We start from the raw sequence: 13,028 nt of genomic DNA, 5'->3' as shown, positions 1-13,028 counted from the left end.
GATTTATCCTCCTGATGTTTTTAGTGTCGCGGTTGGCTGATTGTGTGCTTGGTTGATTGGTTATTCAGTTGGTTAACTGGGCACTTGGTTAGGTGAATGGTTAGTTGGCTGGTTGATTGGTTAGTTTTGTACTTGGTCGGTTGGTTGTTTTAGTTTGTTTCGTTGGTTGGTGTTGTGGTTGACTGGTTGATTGGTTATTAGGTTTTACAGATATTTGGTTGGTTGTGTGTTAACTTTAGGAACTTGTTATTAACGTTCATTATTCTGATCTTTCGATCTGTTCCAGTTGGTGATGGAGTACTGCTTAGGCTCAGCCTCTGACTTGTTAGAAGGTAAGCATGGCGTCACTGCTTCCTCTGCTTGTTCCCCCCACCCCCGTCATGTTCTCTGTGGGACTGAAGAGATGGCTTAGCAGCGAGAACACTCTGCTCTAGCAAGTTTGCCTCCCAGCTACCTCCCAGCTGCCTGCAACTCCAGTTCTGAGAACCTGACACCCTCTTCTGGTCTCCACAGGCACCTGCACTCATGCACATGCATGCGTCACACGCGCGCGCGCGCGCGCGCGCGCGCACACACACACACACACCAAACAAATAAATAAAATCTTAAAAAAAAAAAAGAATTTTATCTGCTTCTAGAATATATGCAGTTTGTGCCTTTGGATGAAAGGCAGTTAAGGGGCACATGGATAAGGGGTGTAGGCATAATCTCCACAGCGTAGTTGACATGTCTGGGTGATACCAGCAGTCCTCCTACTGCTGAGCCCATAGCCACCCAGGGAAGGCCTTGCTGAAATGTTTGCTTACTATGGTACCATGCCCCTAGCCAAAAACCACCAATGCCACGTGGGATTGTTGCTGCCTACCCCTTTCCAGTGTCACGGTGGGCTGTGCATGTGAGAGGAGAAGTACTAACAGCTCTTGTGTGCAGTGTCCGGATGGACCCAATCCCCACTTACCAGTGCCGCTGCGATCTGCAGCTATGTTTAAAATCCCATTTAAGAAATGTCTGAACTGGTGTGGTGGCGCACACCTGTAATCCCAGCACTTGGGAGGCAGAGGCAGGAGGATCTCTGTGAGTTCAAGGCCAGCCTAGTCTACAAATCAAGTCTAGGACAGCCAAGGGTACACAGAGAAACCCTGTCTCAAAAAAAAAAATCTGAAGCTATGACCTCTCAATAAAAGCTGCTTCATAGCCCCTCTTAGGTCAGGGGGGTGATTATGGTGGCTTTGTGGCAGAGGAGAACAGTGTGACCTAGAACACTGTCAGGAGGGACTGATAAAACCTGGGCCTAGCTGGGTTAGAACTGACATAGACCTGACCCGTAAATCAGTTCTGCGTGCGGGGCTTTGGGTTTTATTTTGTTGGTCTCGTTTTCATGTGCTTGGCTTTCCTCGTCTGCTCTGCTATGGGAGGTACAGCCTCCGTGCGTAGGTGAATATGCTCTCAGGTAAAGCGTGACTGTGATGTAGAAGGCTGGTCCTCCATCCTGACCCTCTCTCCTTCCTCAGTTCATAAGAAACCACTTCAGGAAGTGGAGATTGCTGCTATCACCCATGGTGCCTTGCAGGGACTGGCCTACCTCCACTTTCACTCCCTGATTCACAGGTAAGTCCAGACCCCAGCTTTTGTCATTTCTGTTTCCCTTTCCTAACTCCGTAGTCCAGGAATTATGGGAACAGGCATATGTTCCAGTTTTCAGGGTGCCTAAGGCATCACAGGAGACAAACAGCTACCTCCCAGGCCTCTTGTGTTTGGGAGGCTGTTTATTTGTTATTTGTGGGTAGTGGTTGTTATTTTTAGCTTTTAGCTTTTGTTTTTTTTAACTCTTTTGAGACAAGGGCTTAAAATGTAGCCTAGGTAGATCTTGAACTCACAATCTGGTAAATATCGACTAAACCATTTACCATTTTACCAATGGGTCTAGCAAGTCTTTGAGTAAGTTTCCTTGGGACCAAGGTGTTGTCACGGGATGCTGACTTGCTTGGAAGTTTGCTGGGTTTTATCTGAAGCCACAGCTTAGTTTTGTGTTTTGTTTCTTACTATAATCAGTTATTTATGAAGGAAATTGAGAAAACAACAAAAAGTGATTTGGGTTTTATTTGGTTTTTTTTTTATGTTCTTTAAATTTAAAAACTTAAAAGGTGGTAACACACCTTTAATACCAGTACTAGGGAGGCAGAGGCAGGAGTAACTCTGAGTTCAAGGTCAGCCTGGTCTACAGAGTGAGTTCCAAGACAGCTAGTCCTATACAGAGACATTTTTAAGAGTATTCTAGCCAGGCTTAGCACATGTGCAAATAATTTCAGCACTTGGGAAGGAAAGGCAGAGTATTAGGAGTTCAAGGCCAACCTCCACTACGCAAAGAGTTCAAAACCAGCCTGGGCTACATAGGACCCAGTCTTCAAAGAAAACATGAATGCCACTTGCCATTCCTCTCAGCTTTTCGTCACTTTGAGGCCTGCTCCATCTCCAAGTCATCCGTCCTGTTGTAAGAGACTAAACAGTACCTTTGTTTTCCGTCTTTCTGCCCAGTGTCATCTCCAAGGAGGGAAACTGTCATTTCAAGGGACGTTTTGGGAACTTCCCATTTTCTCGGCTGTATCTTTCCATGGCCCATGGCCACCTGGCTGTTCATGCTCGCTAGTCCTCGTTCTGCCTCATTCATATCTCAAGGAGCACAAGGGGGCATCTGCATCACCCGCTCATTCTGAATTCCCCCCTAACGTTTCAGTGCACCAGACATCAAACAAACATCTTTAGTGGCAAACCAGCCGCCAGCCGCCAAAGCAGTGCTGAATGTAAACTCCTAACCCCTAATCCTTGTCTGTTTTGATCTTTCAGGGTCTTCTTTTTACTGTACAGTGTTATTTCTTAAATAACACCTTTCCCATAACCTGTACCCTCCCATGCCTTAGAGTGACAGTTAAAGGCAGAGAGAAAGGGTCACGGGCAGGACAGAACAGGTACGTGCCCAGCTGAGGATCCCTGGGCAGGGCGGCCACGCCAGGCACGTCAGATTCCGAAGGGGGAAAGAAGGGCAGTTAGAAATGGCGCCAGTTTCCCCAGCACGAGGGATGTTGGTGGTGGCTGGAGAAAGCATTGAAGAACACGCTTTATAAGGGTCCTGGAGCATTCCCCGACTGGCATGGCTGCCTCTTTCCCTGGCTCTACCCCCACTTCTGAAGACAGCTCCCCCAACCCCGACCCTGGAAGCCCTTCTAGTGAGCACCCAAGAATGCGGGGCTCCCTTACACCATGCGCTGACCGATGGGAAAAGTGTGCTTGCGCGTTTGGTTTGTTTAATAAACATCGTATCTTGCTAATTGCATGCTCTGGCTTCCTGTATAGTAAGAATTGAGACGTTAACTCTTGGCCTCTCTTCTTTTTCTCCTGTAGAGACATTAAAGCAGGAAATATCCTGCTAACGGAGCCAGGCCAGGTGAAGCTAGCTGACTTTGGATCTGCCTCCATGGCTTCGCCTGCCAACTCCTTCGTGGGGACTCCTTACTGGTACGTAGTCTTAGAAGATACACCATAGGCTTCAGATACACAAAGGGGAGCAGGAGGGACACTTAGCATCACCACTGTTGTGTCTGCAGTGGTAGGGATTGAACCTAGGACCTGGAGAATGCTGGGCGAGTGCTCAACCATTGAGCTACACTCCCAGCCTCTTTATTTGGAAACACAGTATCACTAATTTGTCCGGATTGGTCTGAGATTCATTCTCTATCTCAGGCTGACCATGAATGTGCAATCTGCCTGCCTCAGGCTACCCATAGAGGTCAGCACCCAAGCCAGCACCACCTGGCCTGGCCTTGTTTTGTCTCAACAGTGTGTTACCAGCCAGGTACAGTGGTGCACACCTTTAACCCCAGCAGAGGCGGATGGATCTCTGTGAGTTTGACACCAGTCTGGTCTACACGCTGAGTTCTAGGACAGCCAAGGATACATAGAGAGACTGTTTAAAAACAAAACACACACACACACACACACACACACACACAAAAACCAAACAAAGAAAAAAACCCTGTGTTCCCAATGTGCCCCAGTCAGATTTCATTTGAGATGGTTACAAACCTCAGTAGCCAAGAAGAGTGACCTGAAATTGCTCAGTGAGGCAGCTGGCTCTGGGTCCACCTTGTGTGTTATCACCTTTCCGGGCTAGCTCCATCTAAGGTTTCACCTGAGGTTTCTCTTGAACTGTTCCCTGGAGGCAGCGTGTTCAGGTGAGGACAAGGCGTCCTCTTTACAGCCCTCTGGCTGGGTACCAAGGCAGAGTGGAGGAAATCCAAGCTCCTCACACTACTGACTTCCCCATACTTCATCCACCTTGATGGCATTCTGAGATGTCCCCTTTCCGAACGGTCACAGATACACCATCGTGTTGTAGCTTTGAAAAAGACACATTCTGGAAAAGCCTGCTAAAAACAGGTGCTTTTTTACCCCTCAACCCCATCATAAGATAGTATTTACCAAGCCACTGCTAAGATAGAGTAGGACAGCTCCACATCCAAAGCAAAGTGAAAGCAGAGAGCCCCTCCCTCCTCAGGGTCAAGCATGCTGCCTGCCTTTACCAGCCTGGTTCGTTCTGTAAGTTGCAATGCCTTTGAAACAGTATGTTCCTTTAAAGATACTGTCCCTCCAAATATTTTTATGTCTTTTTAGAAATAGTTTATTTTTATTTATTTTATGTACATTGGTATTCTGCATGTTTGTATATGTCTGTGTGAGGGTGTCAGGTCCCTGGACCTGGAGTTACACCCAGTAGTGAGCTGCCATGTGGGTGCTGGGAATTGAACCCGGGTCCTTTGGAAGAGCAGCCAGTGTTCTTAACTGCTGAGCCATCTCTCCAGGTCCCTAATTTTCATGTCTTTTAGAGGGATTCATTTGTCTGTGCTCACCACATACTAATCCTTTACAGATCTCCATGAGGTCCCTGTGACCGGTCTCCCCCTTTTTTTTTTTTTTTTTTTTTTTTGGTTTTTCGAGACAGGGTTTCTCTCTGTAGCCTTGGCTGTCCTCGACTGGCCTTGTAGACCAGGCTGGCCTCGAACTCACAGGGATCCACCTGCCTCTGCCTCCCAAGTGCTGGGATTAAAGGCATGAGCCGCCGCCACCTGGCATTAAAACAAAAAACAAAAAAAAACAAAAGATAACTTTTAATTACCTTTTAAAAAATTGCTTTTGAATGCCCTTAGATCCATTGTACTGAGTAGTTTTATAAGACAGAAATGTTGTTTCTACTGACAACTTGAGTTCTTCCCGTTGTGTTTGGCAGGATGGCCCCAGAGGTGATCTTAGCCATGGATGAAGGAAAGTACGATGGGAAAGCTGACATCTGGTCGCTCGGCATCACCTGCATAGAGCTGGGTGAGTGAAGAGTGCTTCCCACCGGGTCTTTGCAAATTGGTCCTTATAATGCTCCCGCCCCTGCTCAGTGATTGACAGCTGCACAGAGGCCAGGTGATGTGAGTTTATTATAGATACTTCCCAGGCCCTTGTATACCACAGAAAATTGTTCTTCTCTCCTATGTCTCCATGCTATTGTAGCTAAAGGAATCTGAGCAGATGTGGCAGTTAGCAAACACTGGAATACAAGCCAGTAAGTACAAATGTTTGAGAAACATTCCTTACTCTGTGTGGTATCGCGTACCCTGTCTTTACAGTAACCTCCCCTGCTCTAGTTTATATCCAAACCATATAGGGGACATATCAGAAGACTTCCCAAATATATGCCTTTAATATGTTTTTTTACCCAGTGGTAGAGTCTTGAAGAAAACTTAATAGTACAAGATACACCGGCTTGACAGTTGTCCCCAGGGACTGGTGAGACACTCAGTGTTTAATAGCACTTGCTTCTCTCCAGAGGACCTGAGCTGATTCCGAGCACCCACACTGTGTCACACACACACACACACACACACACACACACACACACACACACACGCATACACACACGTGTCACACATGCAATCACACACATCAAACATGGTAGTGTGCACATGATCTGGCAATTGGGAGGCTCTTGGGGTCAAGGGTGACCACAACTCTGCTACCCATTACAGCAATGAGTTTCACTGTACCCTAGTCTCTCCCTTTAGGAAACTGGAGAATAACACTTAACTGTTAGGCTCTGGTGGGCATGATGAATGGTGTCCGTGCCAGGCACCAGGCAGTGAGGACCAGATAGGACGGGAACTCAGTACCTGGGAGCTGATGCTGTTACCTTTCAGATAGGGCTGCCTGACATATTTGTTCTTAAGAAAGTTTGGCCCTTTCAAGAGTGGGGTCCCCAATGATTCTAACTTAGCATAGACAGAGCTGTTAGCAGCAACCCACTAACCTGGTCCCCGAAAACCCTGACCCTGGTTGGCACAGCTGGTGTATCCACAAAGATGTGACCTTTGTCTTTCACTTTGGCAGAAACTCTTTTTAAAATGTCATTTAGCAAGATTGGCTTTTCTGTTCTTTCGGTTTTTTTTTTTCCTTTCGTTTAAGAAAACATGGATTATGGGCCGGGGAGAAGGTTCTGTAGATAAAATGCTCCCTGCAGTACATCCCTAACACCTACGTCAATGTGGTTGCCCACTTGTGTTTTGTTTTATAACTTTTTAAAAAATTGATTCTTTGTGCATTTCACATCCTGTACCCCGATCTCACTCATCTCCCCATCCCTCCATATCCAGCCTTTGCCCTTGCAACCTCCCTTCCCTAAGGAAAATGAAACAAGCAAGCAAACAGATTTCACTGTGGAAGCTATGGTGTGTCACACAGTATGCCCTTTTGTTCATACATCTTTGCTTGCAAATGTGCATTGCAATGAGTCTGGTTGGAGGCCTCAGGCTCCTGCTACACTCTCAATACTGCGTCCTCACCAGGATTGCTCTCAGATATCCTGCTGTTGCCCTGTGTCATGGAGATCCTGCAGCTTTAGTTCTGCAGGACTGGCTCCTTCATGTGTTCCAGGAGATCATAGATGGGATAGATGTTGGGGTGAGCTAACTCAAAGTCCTGCATCCGGGCCTGGGTGGTAGCCGAATCGGTCTGCTTGCCAGATGTCCTGCACCCAGGCCACCAGCTCTCCTGCTTTACCCAGGCAAGGGGCAGGGCCAGCTCTCCCACACTTTCCCCAGTGAAGGGCAGGGCCTAGTTACCCATTTAGAGTCCCAGAACTCAGAAGGAGGTAACAGGTGACCTCTGAAGCAATCTAATTGGCAACACTGGCTGAATAATAAGCTCTGAGTTCCAGTGAGAGACTCCATAGAGAGCAATCAAGAAAGAGCCTGATATCAGCATCTGGCCTCCTCTCCATGTACACACAATATGTACCCACACATATGCAAATATGCATACACACATCCACTCACATGCACACCACACATAAAAGCACGAATGCTGTACACATGCAAACACCCATGCAAATGCCCCTATACACATTCTAACACCATACACACAGAGACCCACACATGGAAACAGTAAAGACTCATAGATCCTTGGTCACGGTCCTTGCTTTGCACTGGCAGACTTGTGCCACCTGCTGTGCCCTGTCAATGCAGTGATGATCTCCCTGGAAAGAACCAGATGGCAGATGTTCCAGACCCTGTGGGCCCTGCTCTGTGTGTCTGCACTGCTTGTACCTTCCTCACTGGTACAGAAAACACCTGTGGAAAACACTTCACTACATACAAGTGGGCTGCTGGCTGGCTCTGGCCTTTGCTCTGTGGCCTTCTGTCTCAGTAACAAGCCCTGTGGCTTTATCCTGCCCAGTGCTGGGATTTCAGGCCTTCAGCACCAGGCTCAGCTGACTAGGGGGTTTGCGGGGGAAGGTGGTAGTAGTTCATCTAGCAAAGGATTCAAGTATAAACCAGATCTTTCAAATCCAGCGTTTGGAGGAGGGCTCTGGTTTCTCTACTGTAGTGATTTTCCCACCAGCTGAGGGCTAGCTGTCATGGCTTGTGCCCAGGTGCGCGCGCGCATGTGTGTGTGTGTGTGTGTATGCACATTTTAAAAGTCTTTGTGTAGCAAACAGGCATAGACATAATGAAGAGGCCAGGTCGTGGGGCTTACGTCAGACACCATGTGATGGACTCACCATCAGAAGGATTGATTAGAAAACTGTCAGGCAAAACTAGCTCAGAGGAATGCTGATTTGCATAAGAGATGCAGTAAAGGGGGCACTAAATAAAGGAAACAGAAGTTTAAAAGAGAGGGGATACTGGACCTGGGGATGTAGCCTAGTTGGTAGAGTGCTTGCCTACCATGCATGAAGCCCTAGGTTCAGTTCCCACGCTGGACAAACTGGGTGTGGTGTAGCATGTCTGTAGTCCTAGCACGTGGAAGGCGGAGACAGGAGGATCAGAAGCTCGGGGTCATCCTGTGTTACGTAGTGATTTCAAGGCCAGCCTGGGCTACGTGAGACCCTGTCTCAGAAGAGACAAAAACAAAAACAAAAAACAAACATAGTGTGGACAACAACTCAGTCTTGAAGCCTAAAGGGGGGCTGGATAGATAGATAGATAGATAGATAGATAGATAGATAGATAGATAGATAGATAGTTATGTGTGTGTGTGTGTGTGTGTGTGTATGTATGTATGTATGTTGGGGTTGGGGTACATGTGAGTGCCATGGCACATAAGTGGAGGTTAGGAAGCAGCTTGCCAGAGTCATTTCTCTTCTTCTGCCATCTGGACCCAGGGATTAAATTCAGGCACTCGGGTTTGGCTGCAATCTCCTTGGACATGGATCCATCCCGGCAGCCCACACAGATTCTTTGTGGACACAGTCCTTTGCACTAGGCTGCCCTTTGTTAATTTATTTAGTAGGTTTTTGTGAGCGCTCTGTCCCAAGCTGAGTCTTCCGCACTGGAAACAAGAGTGAAGAAGAAAATGAAGGTCATCACCGCCCCTAAAGTTCAGCAGAGGGGACATACACTTAGGAAGGACACAGACTCACAAAGGTTGTAATGTGTGGCCCCAAAATGCAGCAAAGATACAGACTGCAATGACAAATGTCAAAGAAGGCTTTCCTGAGGAAGGATCATTTATATAGCATTGCTGAGGCCTACTCTTTTGACATAGCTACAGCCATTTCTGTATTCAGCCTCCATTTTGTTTATGAGGTGAAATTAAGTGCAAACATTTTTAACTTTGTACCTCTGCTTCTTAGAGGTAGTGATTGATAGATGGCACTGATATTCCCTGCCAGAGGGTCAAGTTAACCTACACTAGATGATTCAGTGGCTACCCTCTGGCTGCTCCCATTACACTGTTATTATCTACACACCTGCCTACACTTTGGATGTGCTCTGAAAGACCCTAACCACCACCTTACCTCACTTGGGACCAATCAGCTTACAGGTTAGCTGATAGTGCTCTAGCTAGCTAGCCAAAAATGCAATATTGCTTTGTATGGTTAGCCATAATGGATTTTGTCCCTGCCTCCATCTTCTGCCCTTGATTTTCCTATAAAAGACTGCCCTAAGAATAGGTCGCTGTCACAGTTAGGCTCCTGAGTCCTTGCTGTGGCCCTGATCGATCAGCTTGGAAAAGGTGTTCAAATAAATCATAAATTTCTCACTGAGATTAGTACTCCAGTGGTTGGTGTGGCAGCTCTTGTACTATAATAGCATAAGCCCTCAATAAATATGCATTAAGGGGCTGGAGAGATGGCCCAGCGGTTAAAAGCACTGACTGCTCTTCCAAAGGACCCGGGTTCAATTCCCAGCACCCACATGGCAGCTCACAACTGTCTGTAACTCTGAGATCTGACACCCTCACGCAGACATACATGCAGGCAAAACACCAATGCTACGCACAATAAAAATAAATAAAAATTTAAAAATGCATTAAATTACTGCAGAAACAAAATGAGTTCTTATTAGTTACTCACTACTATGACCAAACACCTGACAAGAACCAACCTAAGGCAGGAAAGTTTGGTTTGCGCTCACAGTTTGAGGGGATACAGTCTAGTCTACCCTGGCAGGGAAGATGTGGTCTTGGCAGCTTCAGTCAGTTTGGTTACATAGTTTCCACAGTCCAGAAACAGAGCGATAACTGACAGTAAGTGGGGAGGGGCTATAAAAAAAATTCCCAAGACCTGGCGCCTGCTCCGTGACTCATTTCCTCTAGTGAGGGCCCACCTCCAAGAGGTTCCACAGCCTTCTAGAACAGCACCAGCAACTGAGGGACCCAGTGTTCAAGCATGCCATGAGCCTGTGGGGGCATTTCATTTTCAAGCCACAACAGGGATGAAGCAGAGCCGCGCGTGGTGGCGCACGCCTGTAATCCCAGCACTCGGGAGGCAGAGGCAGGCGGATCGCTGTGAGTTCGAGGCCAGCCTGGTCTACAAAGCGAGTCCAGGACAGCCAAGGCTAACACTGAGAGACCTTGTCTCAAAAAATCAGAAAAGAAGGATGAAGCGAGATTGTTAAGGAGGTTTGTTAAGGGTGGACCAGAGCTGAGCAGGGGCTCACAAGTTCTCAGCTCCTCAGGAGACAGACAAGAGGACCAGTGACCCCAGGAGTTTCAGACCAGCCTAAGCAGCATAGCAAGACTCCCTCTCCAAAAAAAGATTTTTATTTAAAACATATTTGAAAAGAGTTAACCTGTTAAAAGTCACAGAGTCCAGACTGAAAGCATCCATGTGAAATGGCCTGTGCTTGATGGCTTCAGTGAACCCTGAGATGGCTCGAGAGAGTGGGGAAAGAGGCTCCTGTTCTCAGAACAGAACAGGCTGACGGAAACCGGCAGATGCTGCCCAAGGGTCTGACCTTAGTGCTAGGAGGAATGGGAACCCACTGGTGTCCACAGGAGTTCCTAGTTCCCCGTGGCTTGAAAACTTGACGTTGCCAGAAGACCGCGCTCTACAAACTTGAGTCCACTTCCTGAAAAATAGCCCCAAACCATCTGTCTCTCCCCTGTGCCTGAAGCGTTTGTTCACTTGGCTCTTGCTCAGAGCAGTTCACACACCATCTACCAGTTTGAACCAGTTTCTACTTGATGCATGTAAACAGACAGCAGTTGCTTGATGGTGCACACAGGTGATCCCCGCTACTGAGGAGACCAACCAGCTAGGACTATGTTGGAGACCCTGGAGAGAGGGATGGGAGACCCTGGAGAGAGGGGTGGGAGACCCTGGAGAGAGGGGTGGGAGACCCTGGAGAGAGGGGTGGGAGACCCTGGAGAGAAGAAAGGGCAAGCAGGAGTGGGCAGTAGAGGGAGGGAAGAAATCCTTGCAGGGCCGTAAAAGGCCAAGCCAGAGGCATCCACAGAGCCCATCCAGCAGGGACTCACTGAGGCCTATAATGGGCGTGAGACCATGAGGGAATAAACACTTTTTTAAAATCTAAGAAGTCATTCCAAATCATCCCCTTTTCTTTTTTTAAAGTTTTATTGTGTATTTATTTTGGAGACAATATCTCACTATGTACCCCTGGCCATGCTGGAAATACTGTTTAAAACAGGCTGTGGCTGGAGAGATGGCTCAGCGGTTAAGAGCACTGACTGCTCTTCCAGCGGACCCAGGTTCAATTCCCAGCACCCACATGGCAGCTCAGAACTGTCTGTAACTTCAGGACTGCAAAACACAAATGCACATAAAATAAAAATAATTTTTAAAAATTATAAATAAATAAATAAATAAAACAGTCTGGGCTCAAACTCACAGAAATACACCAGCCTCTGGGCTAAGTAACACCATGTCTGAAATAAACAAACAAAAAATTCCATTCTACAATTATATATAATCTTTTTAGATTTATTTATTTTATATGTATAAGTGGGTTTGCCTGTATTGTTTTTTACCACACCATGTGTATGCAATGCCCAGGAGAAGGTGTCAGATCCCCCGGAGCTGGAGTTAATGGATGTTTATGAGCCACCATGTAGGTACTGAAAACTAAACCTGGGTCCTCTGCAAGAGCAGCCAATGCTCTTAACTGCTGAGCTGTCTCTCCCAGCTCCTCTGTTTGATAATAATATATATTTTGTTCTACTCTGCTTTCTGACTTTATTTAATGACTATGTATTTTCAGTTAAAATACACAAACAGATATTCACACCTCGCCATTGGAAAATAGGCCAACACCAATCTATGCAGACACTATGAAAAAATAAGGAAAGTTCCTCCCACTATTTTGAAAAAGGATCTGTTAGGAGCATTCTAGTGGACAGTGAGTGACCAGCAAATGGCTCCTTTGAGCTGACCCTAAGAGTACAACAAGCCGATGACGTCATGTTGGTAGTCCTGACCTCGCTACCTACCTTACTACTTTTGAGAGTGCCTTACTGTGTGCGCTTCCTTCCTCTTCCAGCGGAGCGCAAGCCCCCCCTCTTCAACATGAACGCCATGAGCGCCCTCTACCACATTGCTCAGAACGACTCCCCCACGCTACAGTCCAGGGAATGGTAAGACATCCCCAAGAAACTTGCTGTGGGTATCTGACATTCCCACTCAACGACATTCAAAGGTCTGCCCTAAAACACCATTGCATTCTTCCATCACAAAAACAGTAAGAATGGGTGCCCCGCAAGCAGTGTGCCTTTGTATGTGCGTGCGTGTGCACACACACACACACACCATGCACATACACAATCTCCCAAGTTGCAAAGTGTTCTTTTTTTTTAAGATTAAAATTTTTTAAAAAAAATATTTATTTATTTATTATGTATATAGTGCTCTGCCTCCATGGATGCCTGCATGCCATAAGAGGGCACCAGATCACATTATGGATGCCTGTGAGCCACCATGAGGTTGCTGGGAATTGAACTCAGGACCTCTGGAAGAGCAGTCAGTGCTCTTAACCTCTGAGCCATCTCTCCAGCCCTGCAAAGTGTTCTTTCCCATGCTCTTCACCTTCTGGACGAGGCATGTCCCATAGCCCCTCACTGCTCTCCTTGGTATGTTTTGCTCACACAGGACAGATTCCTTCAGGAGATTTGTTGATAACTGCTTGCACAAAATACCTCAAGAAAGACCAGCTGCGGAGGAATTGTTAAGGGTAAGTTTTCCAGTTTCCATCTGA

At 46.9% G+C, this 13,028-nt stretch overlaps 1 protein-coding gene across 1 annotated transcript in view; it reads left to right on the top strand.

The window, feature by feature from the left end:
• The window catches only part of TAOK3 (TAO kinase 3), a 168,514-nt gene that overhangs the window by 92,088 nt on the left and 63,398 nt on the right, over window positions 1–13,028 (top strand). The window contains 6 exon segments of the mRNA XM_084762174.1: window positions 287–332; window positions 1,512–1,608; window positions 3,400–3,513; window positions 5,282–5,373; window positions 12,318–12,411; window positions 12,923–13,004. Coding sequence (XP_084618300.1) covers window positions 287–332; window positions 1,512–1,608; window positions 3,400–3,513; window positions 5,282–5,373; window positions 12,318–12,411; window positions 12,923–13,004 — 525 coding nt within the window.

The sequence above is a fragment of the Acomys minous genome, assembly GCF_964271855.1.
Source record: "Acomys minous genome assembly, chromosome: 16".
Lineage (NCBI taxonomy): Eukaryota > Metazoa > Chordata > Mammalia > Rodentia > Muridae > Acomys > Acomys minous.
Note: the sequence above shows the minus strand (reverse complement) of the source record. Positions and strands in the feature narration are given on the sequence as shown.